The 15,701-nt window shown below is 36.0% G+C and overlaps 1 protein-coding gene and 1 long non-coding RNA gene across 2 annotated transcripts; both read left to right on the top strand.

The window, feature by feature from the left end:
• Positions 1-1,708: 1,708 nt before the first annotated feature.
• Positions 1,709-10,755, top strand: LOC147479774 (uncharacterized). The gene is made up of 3 exons (XR_015204987.1): positions 1,709-2,125; positions 9,453-9,956; positions 10,030-10,755. It is a non-coding gene; the product is annotated as an uncharacterized LOC147479774 (long non-coding RNA).
• Positions 3,612-7,831, top strand: LOC147479775 (disease resistance protein RGA2-like). Its single transcript, XM_086580223.1, has 2 exons — positions 3,612-3,709; positions 3,780-7,831. The coding sequence occupies exon 2, from the start codon at positions 4,302-4,304 to the stop codon at positions 7,704-7,706; it is 3,405 nt and encodes a 1,134-aa protein (XP_086436349.1). The 5' UTR covers positions 3,612-3,709; positions 3,780-4,301; the 3' UTR covers positions 7,707-7,831.
• Positions 10,756-15,701: the final 4,946 nt, after the last annotated feature.

A 15,701-nucleotide genomic window follows, 5' to 3' on the forward strand; every position in this document is an offset into this window, starting at 1 on the left:
CCATCCTCACTACTTTTTGCTAGATGAAACGGAAGGAAGGAATATACAACACAATGTATAGAGTGCACTTACAAACCTTCCATAAGATGGAAGCTTTAGAAGATTCATGCAAGGAGCCGATGTTGACAATCGATAAAGAGCTTCTTCAGAAGCATCAGCAGCAGTCATGTACTTGAGCATGTTTACTCAGTAACAAATAGGAAAAGAGTTTTTAAAATGATAAGATGACAGTAATATCATGATTTCCTTCTTCAAGGATATATAACCTCTGGATGCGAAGCTGCGGTTCTAGATACTTGAACCCAAGCAAAGGTCCCGAGAGCATCCTGTCACAAACCTGCAAAAGGTGTTTGATCGGTTGAACGAACTTGATTAACCCTCCTTGTTGTACATATAGAGGCAAAGAAACATATGTCCTACAATATTCTGAGTACTTCTTTCTGCTTTGCAACCAATGCCATTAAGTAGCAGGAGTAAAAAGATCATTTAGACTGTACACTGAACTGAAATGTACCAAAATGATAAGGTCTATGGTACAACAATTACTTATTTCAAAAATTTCTTCTGATTTTCTAGTGAAAACTTCTTTAGAACCTCCCAGAACATCTCAATAACATAATTTTTCTGCCAAAAAAAATTAGGTTTATACAATTAAGTAGACTATGATTGAGATGTGCCTACGAACTGTCAAAAATACAAAATGCCTTATGATCTAACGATACAAAATCAGTGCAACCACATCATAGTAAATGTATTTTAGGAGATACTTGCGAACCTACCTACAAATTCTTTCTACAGAGAGCTTAAAATTCAATATGTTACATCATTAGTAATAAGTCTTGGCAATGTTAGGTTTCTCTTACCAATTAAAAATATAATTAGGACCTTTGACCCCCAAGAGATACTTGCAAAACGTACAAATTCTATCTACAGAGAACTTGAAATTCAACATGTTACATCACTGGTAATAAGTCCCGGTTTAAATTACCAATTTAAAAATAAGTGGCGCCTTTTAACATCCCCCCGCGCTTATCGTCACTTGTATATATATTAAAGAAAATCAAAAGTTTGTAGAAGAAAAATCATAACTTGAAAAAGATAGTGTAACATACCTTCATGCTATCCGAGAGATGCGCACTGAAGTAATCATCGGTACAGTAAAATTTCACGGGAATTTAAAAAACAAATCTTTCTGTTGCCATTTGATCTATCCCTTAAGGTTTTCGAAAAGCAATAGCCCAAGTGAGAGGGAGAGTGAGGGGCAAAAATAGGGAGATGGAGAAGGAAGAGTTTAGTCTTAAACTGGTGACTCTCTTTATATTTATTGAATCCCAACCGTCCAAGTTCTCAGGCGAGACCGAGAACGAAAGTTTTGAACACGAAGGGTTTTCCCAATTAATTAATTAAGAATTTTATTGTTTTTTATTTATTGCGTGGCACTCATCCCGACCGTCGATTTATACCCCTTCAAAACAAATCCCAGCTGCGAGTTAGGAAACAGCTCTGTTTTGTTATATTGATAACTTGAGTTTTGTTATATTGATAACTTGAGTTCCGCACAGGTATTGTATGTTTAGTACTCAACCGTATGTGTCACATGGCAGTCATAGTGCTAATCGGCTCACCCTAGAATAAATTTCTGGCTCCTCTGCATATGACAACTTAAGTTACATATTTCTAGCAGTAACATTACATTAGTTAACAAATATGAAGATGGCCGGAGATAGTTCAGGTCAGTTCATCTCATCAATTTTGTTTTGAGAACTAGCTTGTGATTTCCTAGCAACCGAAATTGGTTGCAATTACAGACATCTCAAGGAAGACTGCAGTTCATAAGTCTTTGCTCGAGACTATATCTCTTTCTTTCTGATGAATAAGAAGATCAAGTCCACGACACTCTCATCAAGTAGGAAATTTGCAGGTACATCGTCTTGAATTTGGAATTGTGATCTGTTCTTTGCATCCTCCGGGATTCCCTTTTTTGAGCAGTTGAGAAAGAGGGTTGTGTATATGGACCTAACTATGGCAGGCCAATACGTGGAAATAATTAGCTAAGGTCAGTTTATCTCATAGAGAGAGAGAAAGAGAGAGAGATCATCCCGGGAAAAGCAGCAAAGCGCAAAGGGTAAATGCGTTCAGTCCCTTAGAATTCGTTTGACCTCATCCCGGGAGCTAGCGGCCCTCTTCCAAGGCGCAATCTGATTTCATCCAAGAGGCATTGTCAGTCTGCTGGCCTGTTGTAAGGTAGCCAATCGACTGCCAACCTGCTTTTGTACTCCAGATTTAGCTGATCAAGTACCATTTAACACTGTTAGATCAACTGTAAATGGATGTCTAACGTGTGCACACGGAGACCGTGTGTGTGAAGGGGTTCTAGGATACTATTTTGGTCCCAATATGCGCTCATAGCAAAATCTAAATATTTCTCCCCTCCGAAACCTTGTCTATGCATAAATCTAAGCTCAACCAGCATTAGTTATACTTGATGATAGTACATTCACCTTGGCCATCTGTCAGGCAAAATAAATATACAGAGTAGAGTAAGAAAGCCTCTTTCACGTTTGACGTTTGACACTCATAATGCTAAGGAGCTACAACGAAGATAAATCCAAAGCTACAGCATACCAGTTCGAAAGTAAACGAAAAGAAGCAATTAGGTACTTATTTTGGTACAAATCAATCACATTTACAAACGACTAGCAATAAATATTAAGTGGGTGTTTGGTTCTCATTTTTTCAAAAAAGTATTTTTTCTTAAAAAACACTTTTATGAAAAAGTATTTATTCTAAAAACAGTTTTTCAATAAACATGTTTGGTTGACTTTTCTTTTAAAAGCTATTTTATCAAATCAGATTTCACACTATGTTTCTCGATATATTTTGGCATATCAGCAAGATAAATCATTTAAAAGTCTAAAACATCCAGGAGAGTTCATTTGCCTTTAGCTCAAAAAAAAAGTGTTTTCCTTCAAAAGAAAAATAGTTTTTAACTTAAAAACAAGTTTTACCTAATTATCATAAAACAAGTTTTTGGGACCAAAAAGTGTTTTTTGGATGAAAAACTATTTTTTTTTTAAATAGAAACCAAACACATTTATTTTTTCAAAAAATGTTTTTTCACTAATAAACAGTTTTTAGCAATAAATAAATAGGATCCAAACACCCCCTAAGCTTTTAATTGATAATTTAAACCCAACCTACACAAGCTTCTGATTCAACTCAAAGGCGTGGAAAAATAAATAGTTTGCACATGTCCAACCACCAAAGCCGGATTCATTCCCTGATTTTAAATCCAAAAATTCATAGAAAATGGCCAAAGAAAGAGAGAGACCTGCGCTATATAGGTTGAGTGTTATCTGTTAATATATTAGTTTAGTATGAGATAGTTTAGAATGCTATGACTTTGGCTGAACCTGTATTAGTTTTCTAGAAATTAAGATCGAAAAGGATATGCCTACTAAACAATGAGAATGACTGAATTGGTGACAGGCTGACAGCATCAACATACAATTTTCAACTCACCCATTTTGGATGCACTTTCGACGATGTTCAATTTTAGTGCAACATTATTTTCACATTAAAAATTAGAAGCGCATTAGGCATGGCTTTCACCTGTTCACTGGAAATTCCAGTGCAACAATGATCCATTTTTGCGTCAATAATTCTCAAATGAGTCTGGGATACAGAATGGGTATCAAAATATGTCGAGGTAATTCAGTTCAAAAGTTGTTCGACAATGTGTTAAAGTAAATAATTAATATCACTTTAATTCTATGCAGTGAAGTAGTGAACATAGTCATTTAAGGTGCATGCTCCATTAGGATCTGATGAATATCTGACAGAAATATGTTCTATGCTCTGATCGATAATGTAAGGTCCTTGAACAATTGAAGAAGTATCAAGGTACGTTGCATTGCTTAAACTTAAATCATTGCCCTGATTTCACTCTTCGATTATATATAATATATATAGCTTAGCTTAACTCTATCTCAATTACAAGTTGACTACGTTTATTACAAGTTGCCGTCTTAGGCGCCTCTTAGCACATGGCCTTCCACTGCTATAAATAACAAATGGGTTTTCATGCATAAAACAAGCTATTCCACCAAATTGTTTGTATATAAAACAAGTGGAAGCTTCAACGTAGACACCATGTGCATTTCTCATCTCTATATAAGTAGAGCCTTTCATTGATTTGTTCATTGTAACTGGTAACATCTCATTTGCTCTGTTTTCTGATCAATTTTCTTAGCCTTTCTGCAAACACAAACAAGTTTCATCATTACTCACGACAAGAAGAGATGGCTGAGGTGCTTGTCTCTCCACTTGTCGACTCCATCTTAACAAATTTGACCTCTCTGATTCGCTCGGATGAGTTTGGTCTACCCTATGATGTTAGGAAGGACTTGGAGAAACTCTTAGGCAATCTGTCTAGTATCCGAGATGTCCTTGATGATGCCGAGACGAAACAAATTAGAGTCAAGTCGATTAGAGTTTGGCTTAGAAAGCTCAAGGAGGCTGCTTACGATGCTGAGGACATCGTGGATGATTGCGTATTGGAATTTCGACTGCCGGAGTCAGAGGTCGGCGAGATGAGTTATGCGGAGCAAGTAAGTTACTTCCTTTCAACTTTTTCTGGTTTCAAATTTGTGTTTGGTCACCAGATAGGAAAAAGAATTAAAGAAGTGCGAGAAAAGTTTGATGAAACTGATGCTGGGATATCTAAATTCCATTTAAATTCTGGAGTTGTGAGCAATGGAGTTGAAGAGTTTGCTCAAGGCCGAGAGACTAGCTCTTTTCTAACTGTGCCACAGATTTATGGGAGAGTTGAGGACCGAGAAAGTATCGTGAAGATACTGCAACACAATGTCAGCAGTCAAAATAATCTTTCCATATGTCCCATACTAGGAATTGGTGGCTTAGGAAAGACTACCCTTGCTCAATTGATCTATAATGATGAGTGGGTGGTTTATGAATTCCACACCAGAATTTGGATTTGTGTCTCTGATGACTTCAGTCTGAAAAAACTTATAAAAATGATGATAGAATCTCTCTCTGAAAGAGCCTGTGATCTTGCAGACTTAAATTCTATGCAAAACTACCTCAAAAAATTATTAAAGAACAATAAGTTTTTACTTGTGTTGGATGATGTTTGGGACTATGACCGAGCGAAATGGAGTGAAATAATACATCTTCTAACATGTGGGGATAAAGGAAGTTCAGTCATTGTAACAACTCGTCTCCAAACTGTAGTAGACTCTATATATATATGTTTCCAAACATTTGTAGACTCTACCACATGTATCATTAATCCAACACATAACCTTAATTTTCTATCAAAGCGGGACTGTTGGCTTCTGTTTAACCAATATGCTTCTGGTATGGGGATTGAGGAGATCGCTCCAAACTTGATACAAATCGGCGAGGAGATTATAAACAAGTGCGGAGGTGTACCACTTGCTGTAAAAGCACTAGGAAGCTTGTTACACTCTAAAAGCAATGAATTTTGGAAATGTATTAGAGACAGTGAAATTTGGACTCTTCAAGAACATGGAGAGAATACCATCTTACCTACACTCAGATTGAGTTATAACCATTTGCCTCCAATTTTGAGGCAGTGTTTTGCCTATTGCTCCATCTATCCAAAAGATTACGAAATGGAGAGAGAAGACCTGATTTATCAATGGATGGCAAATGGTTTTATCCAATCTAGTAGATGGGTGGAGGTGGAAGACATAGGTGGCGAAGTTTTCAACGAGTTACTGAGGCGCTCTTTCTTCCAAGACAAGTATGAAAATGTAGCTTTGCAAAAAGTTACGTTTAAGATGCACGATCTCATGCATGATCTTGCATGCTCAGTTATGGTCAATGATTGTTTGTCTGTGAAAATTGGTGAGATAGGAGATGTTCCTCAAGAGGCCCGACATGTATCGGTGACATATGATTCGGCACCATCCCAAGCAACTCTGAACACAATTTTTAAATCCCAATCATTTTGCCGCACAATACTTTTCCTCCACTGTACAACCAATTCCCTTTTAGAGCCCTTTTTATCAAGACTTTCGCAACTTGAATACTTAAGAGTTCTAGATCTCAGCAATTTATGGATCTTTAGAAGTCTACCACCTATTTTCGGTCGTTTAAAACACTTGAGGTATCTCAACCTCAGTAACATGGACATTACATCATTACCTGAATCCATTTGTAATCTAAAAAATTTGCAGATACTAGTGTTAAGAGAGAACTTAAAATTAACAGCTTTACCACCATCAATCGGAAACTTGAAACAGTTGAGGTGCCTTGATGTTTCACAAAGTGGAATCATAGTATTTCCTGAATCCATTTGCAGCCTAACAAATTTACAGACCTTGAACCTACAATATTGTCGCAATCTTAAAATGTTGCCTAAGCACTTGCGCAACATGAGGAAACTCAGAAAACTAGTGATCGGCGTTAGCAATGGCTTTGGCATTCATGATGCAAAGTTGACTTGCATGCCGTTGGGAATTGGTGAATTGACTTGCCTCAAGCATTTAAGTTCATTTGGGGTGAGTCAACTTAGTGACTCTGCTGGTATCCTGGAGTTAGAAAAGCTAAACCATCTTGAAGGAGGATTAAGCATAAATGGGCTTCAGTATGTGCTTGATCCAATGGATGCTTACAAAGCCAACTTAAGGAGTAAGGAGAACCTTTCATATCTATGCCTACGGTGGCGAGTTGTTGATGTAGACATTGAAATAAAATGCAATAACAGCAAAGAGGTGTTAGAAGCAATCCAGCCTCACTCTAACGTCCAAGCATTAGCTGTTTATGGATACCCAGGTGTGATGTTGCCTGGTTGGGTAGGGTCTTCTACTGCACTCCCAAAACTGACTTCCCTCAGTCTAGATGATATGCCTAACGTGGAAGGATGGTCTTCAAATTGTCTGCTACTCCCTTCTTGCCTCCAAGTATTGGATATTAATAAATTCCCCAAATTGAAAATACCCACGCCACTGCCGTCTTCTATTACAAGATTATCTGTGGGGAAAGGCAATGATCCTTCGCTGAAGTCGGTGGAAAAACTACACAATCTTTCTCGCCTTGGTATTACGGAATTTAATGAAGTGGAAACTCTTCCAGAAGCACCTCTACGAAACCTTACATGTCTGCAAGAGTTGCTCATCAACGATTGCGACAAACTGAGAAGGCTTCCTACGGAACTAGAAAACTTTTCAACAATACGTAACTTGAAGATTTGGAGATGTGGAGGTTTGAAATCTATGACGGAGGGATTACAAAACCTGACTTCACTCTCGGAATTGATGGTTTGCAATTGTCAGAGTCTAAAATCTCTATCTGAATCATCATTGCAACATCTAACAGCCCTCCAGACGTTGAAACTTTGGGGTTGTCCAGAATTGGAAATCATGTCGGTTGATTTTCAGCACCTCATTTCCCTTCGAGATTTAGAGTTGCGTTGGTTGCCTCAGTTGACATCTTTGCCAGAGGAAATACAACATGTCCATAGACTTCAAACTCTTGATATTAGGGATTGCGAGAATTTGAGAAAGTTACCAGACTGGCTGCTAGAGCTTCCAGCACTAACTTCGCTTCGCGTCCTCCAATGTCATCCAGAGCTACATAGAAGATGCGAGGACTGGAACCGGATTCCCAACCTTCGAGTTGAGAATCATGTTGAATTCCGAAACCATAAACTCCAATGATTAGGGTATGTTACTTATCTCATTCTCTACATAATTGTCTATTTTTTCATTAACAACATAGTGAATCTCTTGACTTTATTTTTATTTTGTCAGGATAACTGTTAATTTTCAACATATTCGTATGTGATTTATCTTTTTTATTGGTTAATATTTATATCTTAGTTACCTTGACATGGGTGTGTGATATTTGGTTGTGCTTTTACTTTTCTTTTTTACACCACACTTTATATTTACGTTTCAGTGATTCTCATATGTTCCTACTACGTTTGCGGGCATTTTGAAGATTTGGAGATGTGGAGGTTTGAAATCTATGACGAAGGGATTACAAAACCTGACTTCACTCTCGGAATTGATGGTTTGCATTTGTCGGAGTCTAAAATCTCTATCTGAATCATCATTGCAACATCTAACAGCCCTCCAGACGTTGAGAATTTGGGGTTGTCCAGAATTGGAAATCATGTCGGTTGATCCGACATAATGTTAAGAGAGCTCGTTTTCATTTCACAATTTGAATAAGCACTAGACTAGGATTTTTTGGAACACACGACATCAGCTAATAAAAAGTTTAAGTGTAACTGATAATAATATTCCTACTGAATTTAATGCCATTTTAGATGTTTCGTACCGTCGGGATCAGCTCTGTTGTATTGGTTTAACAATTCTGTGAACAATCAAAATGTAGAATTGTGGATTACTAGGTCCGATGGTGTTTATGTACCAAGAGAGTTGCAATAGTAGCTCAAGACCAGGAGTACATGATCTGCACCAGTAAAAGGAAACGGAATGAAGGCTGTTGACTTTTTTATCAAAAAAAAAAGGTCGTTGACATCCTCTCATTTGTATTGGAGTATTGGACAACTTAAGTTCCGAACGGGTATTGTACGTTTAGTACTCAACCGTACATGGCACATGGCATGTCATGGTAGATGACATTTTTATCAAAAAACAAAGGTCGTTGAAAAAAAGGCTGTTGACATGTTTATAAAAAATAAAAAGGTCGTTGGCATCCTCTCATTTGTATTGTATAACTTGAGTTCCGCACAGGTATTGTATGTTTAGTAATCAACCGTACATGACACATGACAGTCATAGTGCTAATCGGCTCACCCTGGAATAAATTTCTGGCTCCGCCACTGGTTTACGGGTACCACTTCTGCATATGACAACTTAAGTTACGTATCTCTAGCACTAACATATTAGTTAACAAATATGAAGATGGCCAGAGATAGTTCAGGTCAGTTCATCTCATCAATTTTGTTTTGAGAACTAGCTTGTGATTTCCTAGCAACCGAAATTGGTTGCAATTATAGACATCTCAAGGAAGACTGCAGTTCATAAGTCTTTGCTCGAGACTATATCTCTTTCTTTCTGATGAATAAGAAGATCAAGTCCACGACACTCTCATCAAGTAGGAAATTTGCAGGTACATCGTCTTGAATTTGGAATTGTGATACGTTCTTTGCATCCCTCCGGGATTCCTTTTTGAGCAGTTTGAGAAAGAAGGTTGTGTATATGGACCTAACTATGGCAGGCCAATACGTGGAAAAAAAATTAGCTAAGGTCAGTTTATCTCATAGAGAGAGAGAAAGAGAGAGAGATCATCCGGAAAAGCAAAAAGCGCCAAAGGGTAAATGCATTCAAAAAGACCGCGTTCACATTCCACTTTTTTGTTTATTTCAAAGGTGGAGGGTGGCTGATATCCGAACTCTGTTGGTTTGCATGATCCTCGGTTTGTGGCAATGGCAGCAGCAGAACGTTGTTTCTTGGAGGCCCAATATGATGAGTACTGGTACTAATGCCGGTGGATGCGCTTTTGCCGCTTTGCGCTCTTCTTGTAAGCCTTGTGATTAATTGCACAACCATTAAAAGGACTTTTTTTTTTTTTTTTTTGGTGTGGGGGGTAAAAATGATGTGCTCGAATAAGCGATTAGAAGACAAATGCATCCTAGCATTTACCACCTAATAGGGCATACCATTTTAGATGTTTCATCTTATATGGTGATTGGTGTTTTATGAAATCATTTAAGCTTATGTTATTTCTATCACTAACAATATTTATTTGGTTAAGTGAGAACTTATTAATGTAATCACAGAGATGCAATTTGGTTAGTAGGTACCTGTTGATACAATTTGGACATTTCTATTTTGACACCTAATTTTTATTGTAATCTTACCGGGATTTGGTTATATGTAAGGACTTCAGTTGCTATTCCTCATCATTTGAAGTCTCCTCTATCAAGGACAAATGAGGTACTTTTTTTGCTACTAAAATGTACAGAGTCTGATCACACTTTTATTAAAATGATAGTCATATATTTTACAGTTTTACCATCCGTGATTAATTGCTTGATTAAGACGAAATCCACAGAGGGAGAGGATGTAAAATGCTGGACCATGATAAAAAGACAGTAGTGCTTATCGTTGAGGAAGGGTCAATTCATGGTCATTTCAAACAACCTAAGAGTGGTTATGTATAATTTTGGTTCATTTTAGCAATTATTCATGTTCATCATACATATTTAAAAAACCTCCAATTTTCAAGAAAATGTTAACTTATCTAATTGTGTTTGCTTTTTGGGCGATGTTCCATGGTGGTACCTTGCTTACAATAGGATGATTGGACCTTCTCGAAATAAAGAATTTAGCATGGTTGATGCAGTTCTGAGGTTGCTATAAAGTTAGCAGCCAAACAAACTTTGGAATTCCCTGTTACTGAGGCAAGTACTTCCTGTAGCCCATTCTTTATGCATCTCCTTGTTCTTTTCATTTGTGACTTATTATGTTGATCTCTTAGACCTCTCACTGCCATCTTAATTTGAGTCATATAATATCAGTGGGCTATGTATCTTATCATTTTAAGTAATCTTTTTAGATCTAAAATGTGGAGATTTAGTTGAAATTATATTGTGTTTAATAGTAGAGAACTATATACCTGTTTGGTTGAGGACTTGATCGAGGGTTTAAATTTAAATTGATTGAAATCTGATATAAATGGTTGGAGGGTTTAAATTTATCTTCAAAATTACAGATTTCTTGGTTATTTAGAAAGGTCTGCATTGGATGACGATAAAGGGATTTTCAGTGCTACTTGGCCAATGTTCAATATAAACTAAAGGATAGTGAAAAAACTATTCGAGAAGGATTTGTAAAAATTGGCGGAATTGGTAAGCCAAGTATGTTCCTTCCAATTCTTAAAAAAGTATGACTTGAAGAGAAATGTCATAAATTACCAAATACATGTGGTCAAGACGATGGGATTTGGTCTCTAGGGGCCAAAATGCTAAGATGTCTCTACCTAGAACCAGATCAATTTGTTGATTGGTAATAATAGATAAGTAACAATCAACAAAAGGGTCTTAAGGAATCTATATTGATAACTAAGGCATCTCAGCTAGGCTCATATCTCTTAGCCCACTATGTGTCATGTTCCTTAGCATCAACATATTGAAGCTCCACTTAAAGACACTGCCTTGGGATTCCAATCCTCGAAATAGAGCACTTGCAGAAGCCCAATCAAGGAGAAATGTCTTGAGATCTTGGTCGCTATTTTCGAAAGCATGCCTTTGTTTCTTTGAACTTTCTTTTTTTCGAGAGTTTATTTTATATTTTTTGCCTTTTGTCTCATGATAAATGTGTAAGTGGACCTTCATATATTGAGACAACGAAAAAGAGTTCATTGCAAAGTTGGATCTTAAAACTGGCCAGAAAGTTCTTGGTGGTGGTTGCGGCATTGGTGGAGGAGACTTTTACATGCCTGACAACTTTGGTGTTATGGTTTCTTTCAATCTTGAACGTGCCATTGGATACAAATGCTTTGTTGAATTTAATGTTACTAAATGTATGCAAATGCTTCGTTGAAGTTGATGTTGCTGACTGTATGAAAAAGACATACCCACATACAAATGGGTTAATATTTGTACAAAAGTTTTTGTCTTAATCTTTTGTAGAAGCAGCCCATACAAAGCACTTTATACTTTATATGTTTTGTTTAATTTACTTTCTTATTGGAGGAGGTTACTTACAAGAATGTTCACATAGAAGTAAACAAAGCAGCAGATAATCTAGGAAGGTTGGGTGTTCACAACGATGATGGATTCGTAGTATATGGCCCATATCTTGGTTGTAGTTTACTGCCTACATAGTAAATTGATGTAAGACTATAATTAAGAGGAAGAATATATGACATTTCACAGAGTATCATTTATGGGTTTGCCCAAGGTTGCAATAAGTTGCATTCAATTGCGTTAGATTGTAATCAAGTTCGCATTGATTTCATCACTCTTGGCTAATCTATATTCCAAATTGTTGCACATGTAAATTTGATTACAAATTAAATTAACATCAATCAACTTCATAGTAGATCATTTTAATTACATTTCATGGTTCCATGATTTAGTCGAAGTGTTAATCAACTTCATAGTAGATCATTTTAATTACATTTCATGGTTCCATGATTTAGTCGAAGTAGTCAAGTAGCTTGAAGTTTTTGGCAATGTAAACCATATGTAGGCATGCAACGTTGGTTTTAAGGAAATTGGTCATAAAGAAAGTGATTGCCAAGATGGTGGTATTGCCTATGGTTGTTGATGTGTTATTTGATTTTAAAACTTTGGAAGAGTTCTATCGGAAAGTGATGACATGCTCTTGCTCCCGCAATCCAAGACAACATGCCTCCCTATTCTTAGCTAAACCCTGAATATATGCCAACAACGTACCATTAATATAGGTTTATTTACTCATGCATGTAATCCATTATTCTCTTTGTTGGTGTTTCTTTGCATGCCAAGTGAGGACGAGATATTTTATTCTTTAATCGGAAATTTTTCATCTATACAAGTATTGTGTGTGTATAGTATTTTGATTGCAATCAAAAAAAAAAAATTAGCAAAACATAAACCATTCAAACAAAGTATGTAGTGAATTATTAGCTATCAATATACATATATTATTTATTCAAGTGGACTTTAAGCTTTTGAGTTATTAGCTATCTATGTAGCAAGTCCGGCCATAGGCCGGGCCAAATGGCTAGTTTTATGTAAACCTGGGCTTCAAAGTTTGTCTTCATTCGGCCACTTTGTTGCATTTTGTGGAAGAGTGGGACTCAAAACTCAACCATTGTTCTTTTGATATTTACGATATTGCCATAGGTTTGGTTATTTTAGTTATTTCGAAAGTTAAAAAAACCGGAATTCCAATAAGAGTTTCAATATATTCGGAGTAACATTCGAAATCTACGGCTTTTTGTTCTATTTTATTATTCTGATACCCTGCCGAATTTTGCAAGAACTAAAAATTCTAAATTCTAAGGGAATTATGAAATTTCATTTGAAATCACGAACTATGTTTGAACATTCCAGGTATTCTTTTCCATTCCTCACTCTTTCATTCTTTTTTATTTTATCCTCTTCTCTCTTTAACAAATTAATTTCATATTGATTAAAAGAAATTTCGATATTTCTATTAATTATTTCCTACTTTTCCCCATTGAAAAGAATAAGAGGGTTCTTTGTTTTTGGATAGACGAGAAATAAAAGTGAAAAAAAATCATAAAATCATAAATCTTAACAATAATTTTGTTGTTCTGATACAACTAAAATTCTAAATTCTCAACATTCTAGACACGGTGCTACTAGGAATGTAAATGGGGCGGGTCGGGGGCGGGTTTGCCTTCCCCATTCCCATCCCCATCCCCGATTTCATTTTCGTTTTCCATACCCACCCCATCTCCACTTGAGAAGCAGTCGGGGATTCCCCATACCCGCCCCACTCCCCATTAACCAACTTAACCAAAACAAAATCCTAAATAAGCTTTTTTTTGCTTATAATTAAATACACTTTATGAATTTGGCATTAGCATAGTGGAAAGATGATCATGGTTTCAAAAATGAGGTATTGAGTTTGATTTTTACTCTTGCAATAGTTTTACAAATATACATAATATATGGAAATTACATACACTATATACTTAATTGGGGTGGGATTGGGTAGGGGACCCTATTCCCCATACCCGCCCCCATCTAGCACTCTCCATACCCACCCCCATTAGGGTCGGGTCTCCATGGATCTCCTTCCCCATGGGTGTTTTTTACATCACTAGGTGCTACTGAGTAGGGACAAGTCTCTCTTTTTCCATTTCTCACTCTCATTTTTTTTTTTATCCTCTTCTCATCTCTTTAACCAATTAATCTCTTATTGATTAAAAGAAATTTTGATATCTATTGATTATTTCTCCACTTTTCTCCATTGAAAAAACATAAGAGGGTTATTTGTTTTTGGAGAGACGAGAAATAAAAGTGAAAGAAAATCATAAATTCATAAAAATCTTAACAATATTTGGATGTGCATGTCGAATGTATAATTGGCACAGAATTTATCTGATTTAGCCAACGTGCTCAAATGACTAGGTAGTTTAGATAAAATCCCTGTATGCTCTAGATTTTCGAATAGAGTCAAGTCAATGACATTAATAGAGATTAAAAATGAGTATGATTTCAAAACTTGCATTCCATAATTCATATATCTTAACAATTATAAAAATTGGGTTGCGAGTTACAGTGATTTTGTCCTGTTTTTTGTTTGGTATCTTTTTTTCCCAATTTTGCCCTTCGCTTCTATCATGAATTTCAATATTTACCATGTACAAACAATTGAAATATTTATGAGATAGCTGGGAAAAATAGTAACTATATTTTCTTTTAATTGGTTTGTTGTTTAGTGAGTGAGGAGTGGCTCCACCTAAAAATGATGTGGTGGAGGGTATGTGCACAAAGACTAGTGTTTATAAAGTACAGAAATTTAGTGATTGTTCGAATCCAAATAGGTGAACATACCTTATATACTATGTTGATGTATACCCCAATAGTTGTTCTTACTAATCATACATTATGTTGAGGGTATGAGCGTGGTGATTGATCAAGATAGCTCTGTTGAAGTATGAACAATAATTGTTCATACTCCAAATAAGAATGAACAATCCATGCTCATACGAACATAAATTGTTCATAACTCATATTTGAGGTATGAATAGTATTGATGTATAAACAATGATTGTTTGTTCATACTCCAAATAAGAATGAACAATCCATGCTCATACGAACATAAATTGTTCATAGCTCATATTTGAGGTATGAATAGTGTTGATGTATAAACAATGATTGTTTGTTCATACTCCAAATAAGAATGAACAATCCATGCTCATACGAACATAAATTGTTCATAGCTCATATTTGAGGTAGGAATAGTATTGATATATAAACAATGATTGTTCATACCCTAAATATGTATGAACAATGATTGTTTATATTCCAATAAGTGTTCTTACTGATCATACATTATGTTGAGGTATAAACAATGATTGTAGTATGAGCGGTGATTGTTCATATCATATCCCAAATAATTTAACAATCATTGTTCATACTCCAATAGGTATACACCAGTCGTTTATGTTGGATTCGGGCCGTTTATTATTTTCGCATTAGGGGTATACTTGATATTTCATCTACCCGAGCCGTTTTCTATTTTGCGTCAAGGGTATACTTGATCTTTCATCTACCTGAACTGTTTTCTATTTCGCGTCAAGAGTATACTTGATATTTCATCTATCCAATTCTTATGAGTGATTTAAAAAAAAAAAAAGTGGTATTGAGAGTGACTTTTTTCGTCCAATTTATCTTTGAGAGCCACTCCATATTTTTTCATGAACAAATTAGACGATCCTTTTGATATACTGATATACAAATATCTGCTTGGACTGCTTACTTTACGATGCTTGTCAACCATAATCCAAAATTGTGCGGCCAATCCGAGGCGTTTTTTGACATTGTGAACTAGAGGGCATTGCGAGCCAATAAACACTAATGTCAGTATTAATATGTGGATATAGATTTGAAGTCGTTTCTCTTTTGTGCAATGATTTGAGCTCTGCTCTATTATAGAGAGCAGATAATTATTTCAGCTAGGAAAATGACACCTTAAGATGAATTAAATATACAATAA

The sequence above is a fragment of the Coptis chinensis genome, chromosome 8 (genome assembly GCF_015680905.1).
Source record: "Coptis chinensis isolate HL-2020 chromosome 8, ASM1568090v1, whole genome shotgun sequence".
In the NCBI taxonomy this organism is placed as follows: domain Eukaryota; kingdom Viridiplantae; phylum Streptophyta; class Magnoliopsida; order Ranunculales; family Ranunculaceae; genus Coptis; species Coptis chinensis.

Bases quoted from the DNA above. Each gene is read 5' to 3' on its own strand.
- LOC147479775 (XM_086580223.1), top strand. From the start codon at position 4,302: ATGGCTGAGGTGCTTGTCTCTCCACTTGTCGACTCCATCTTAACAAAT.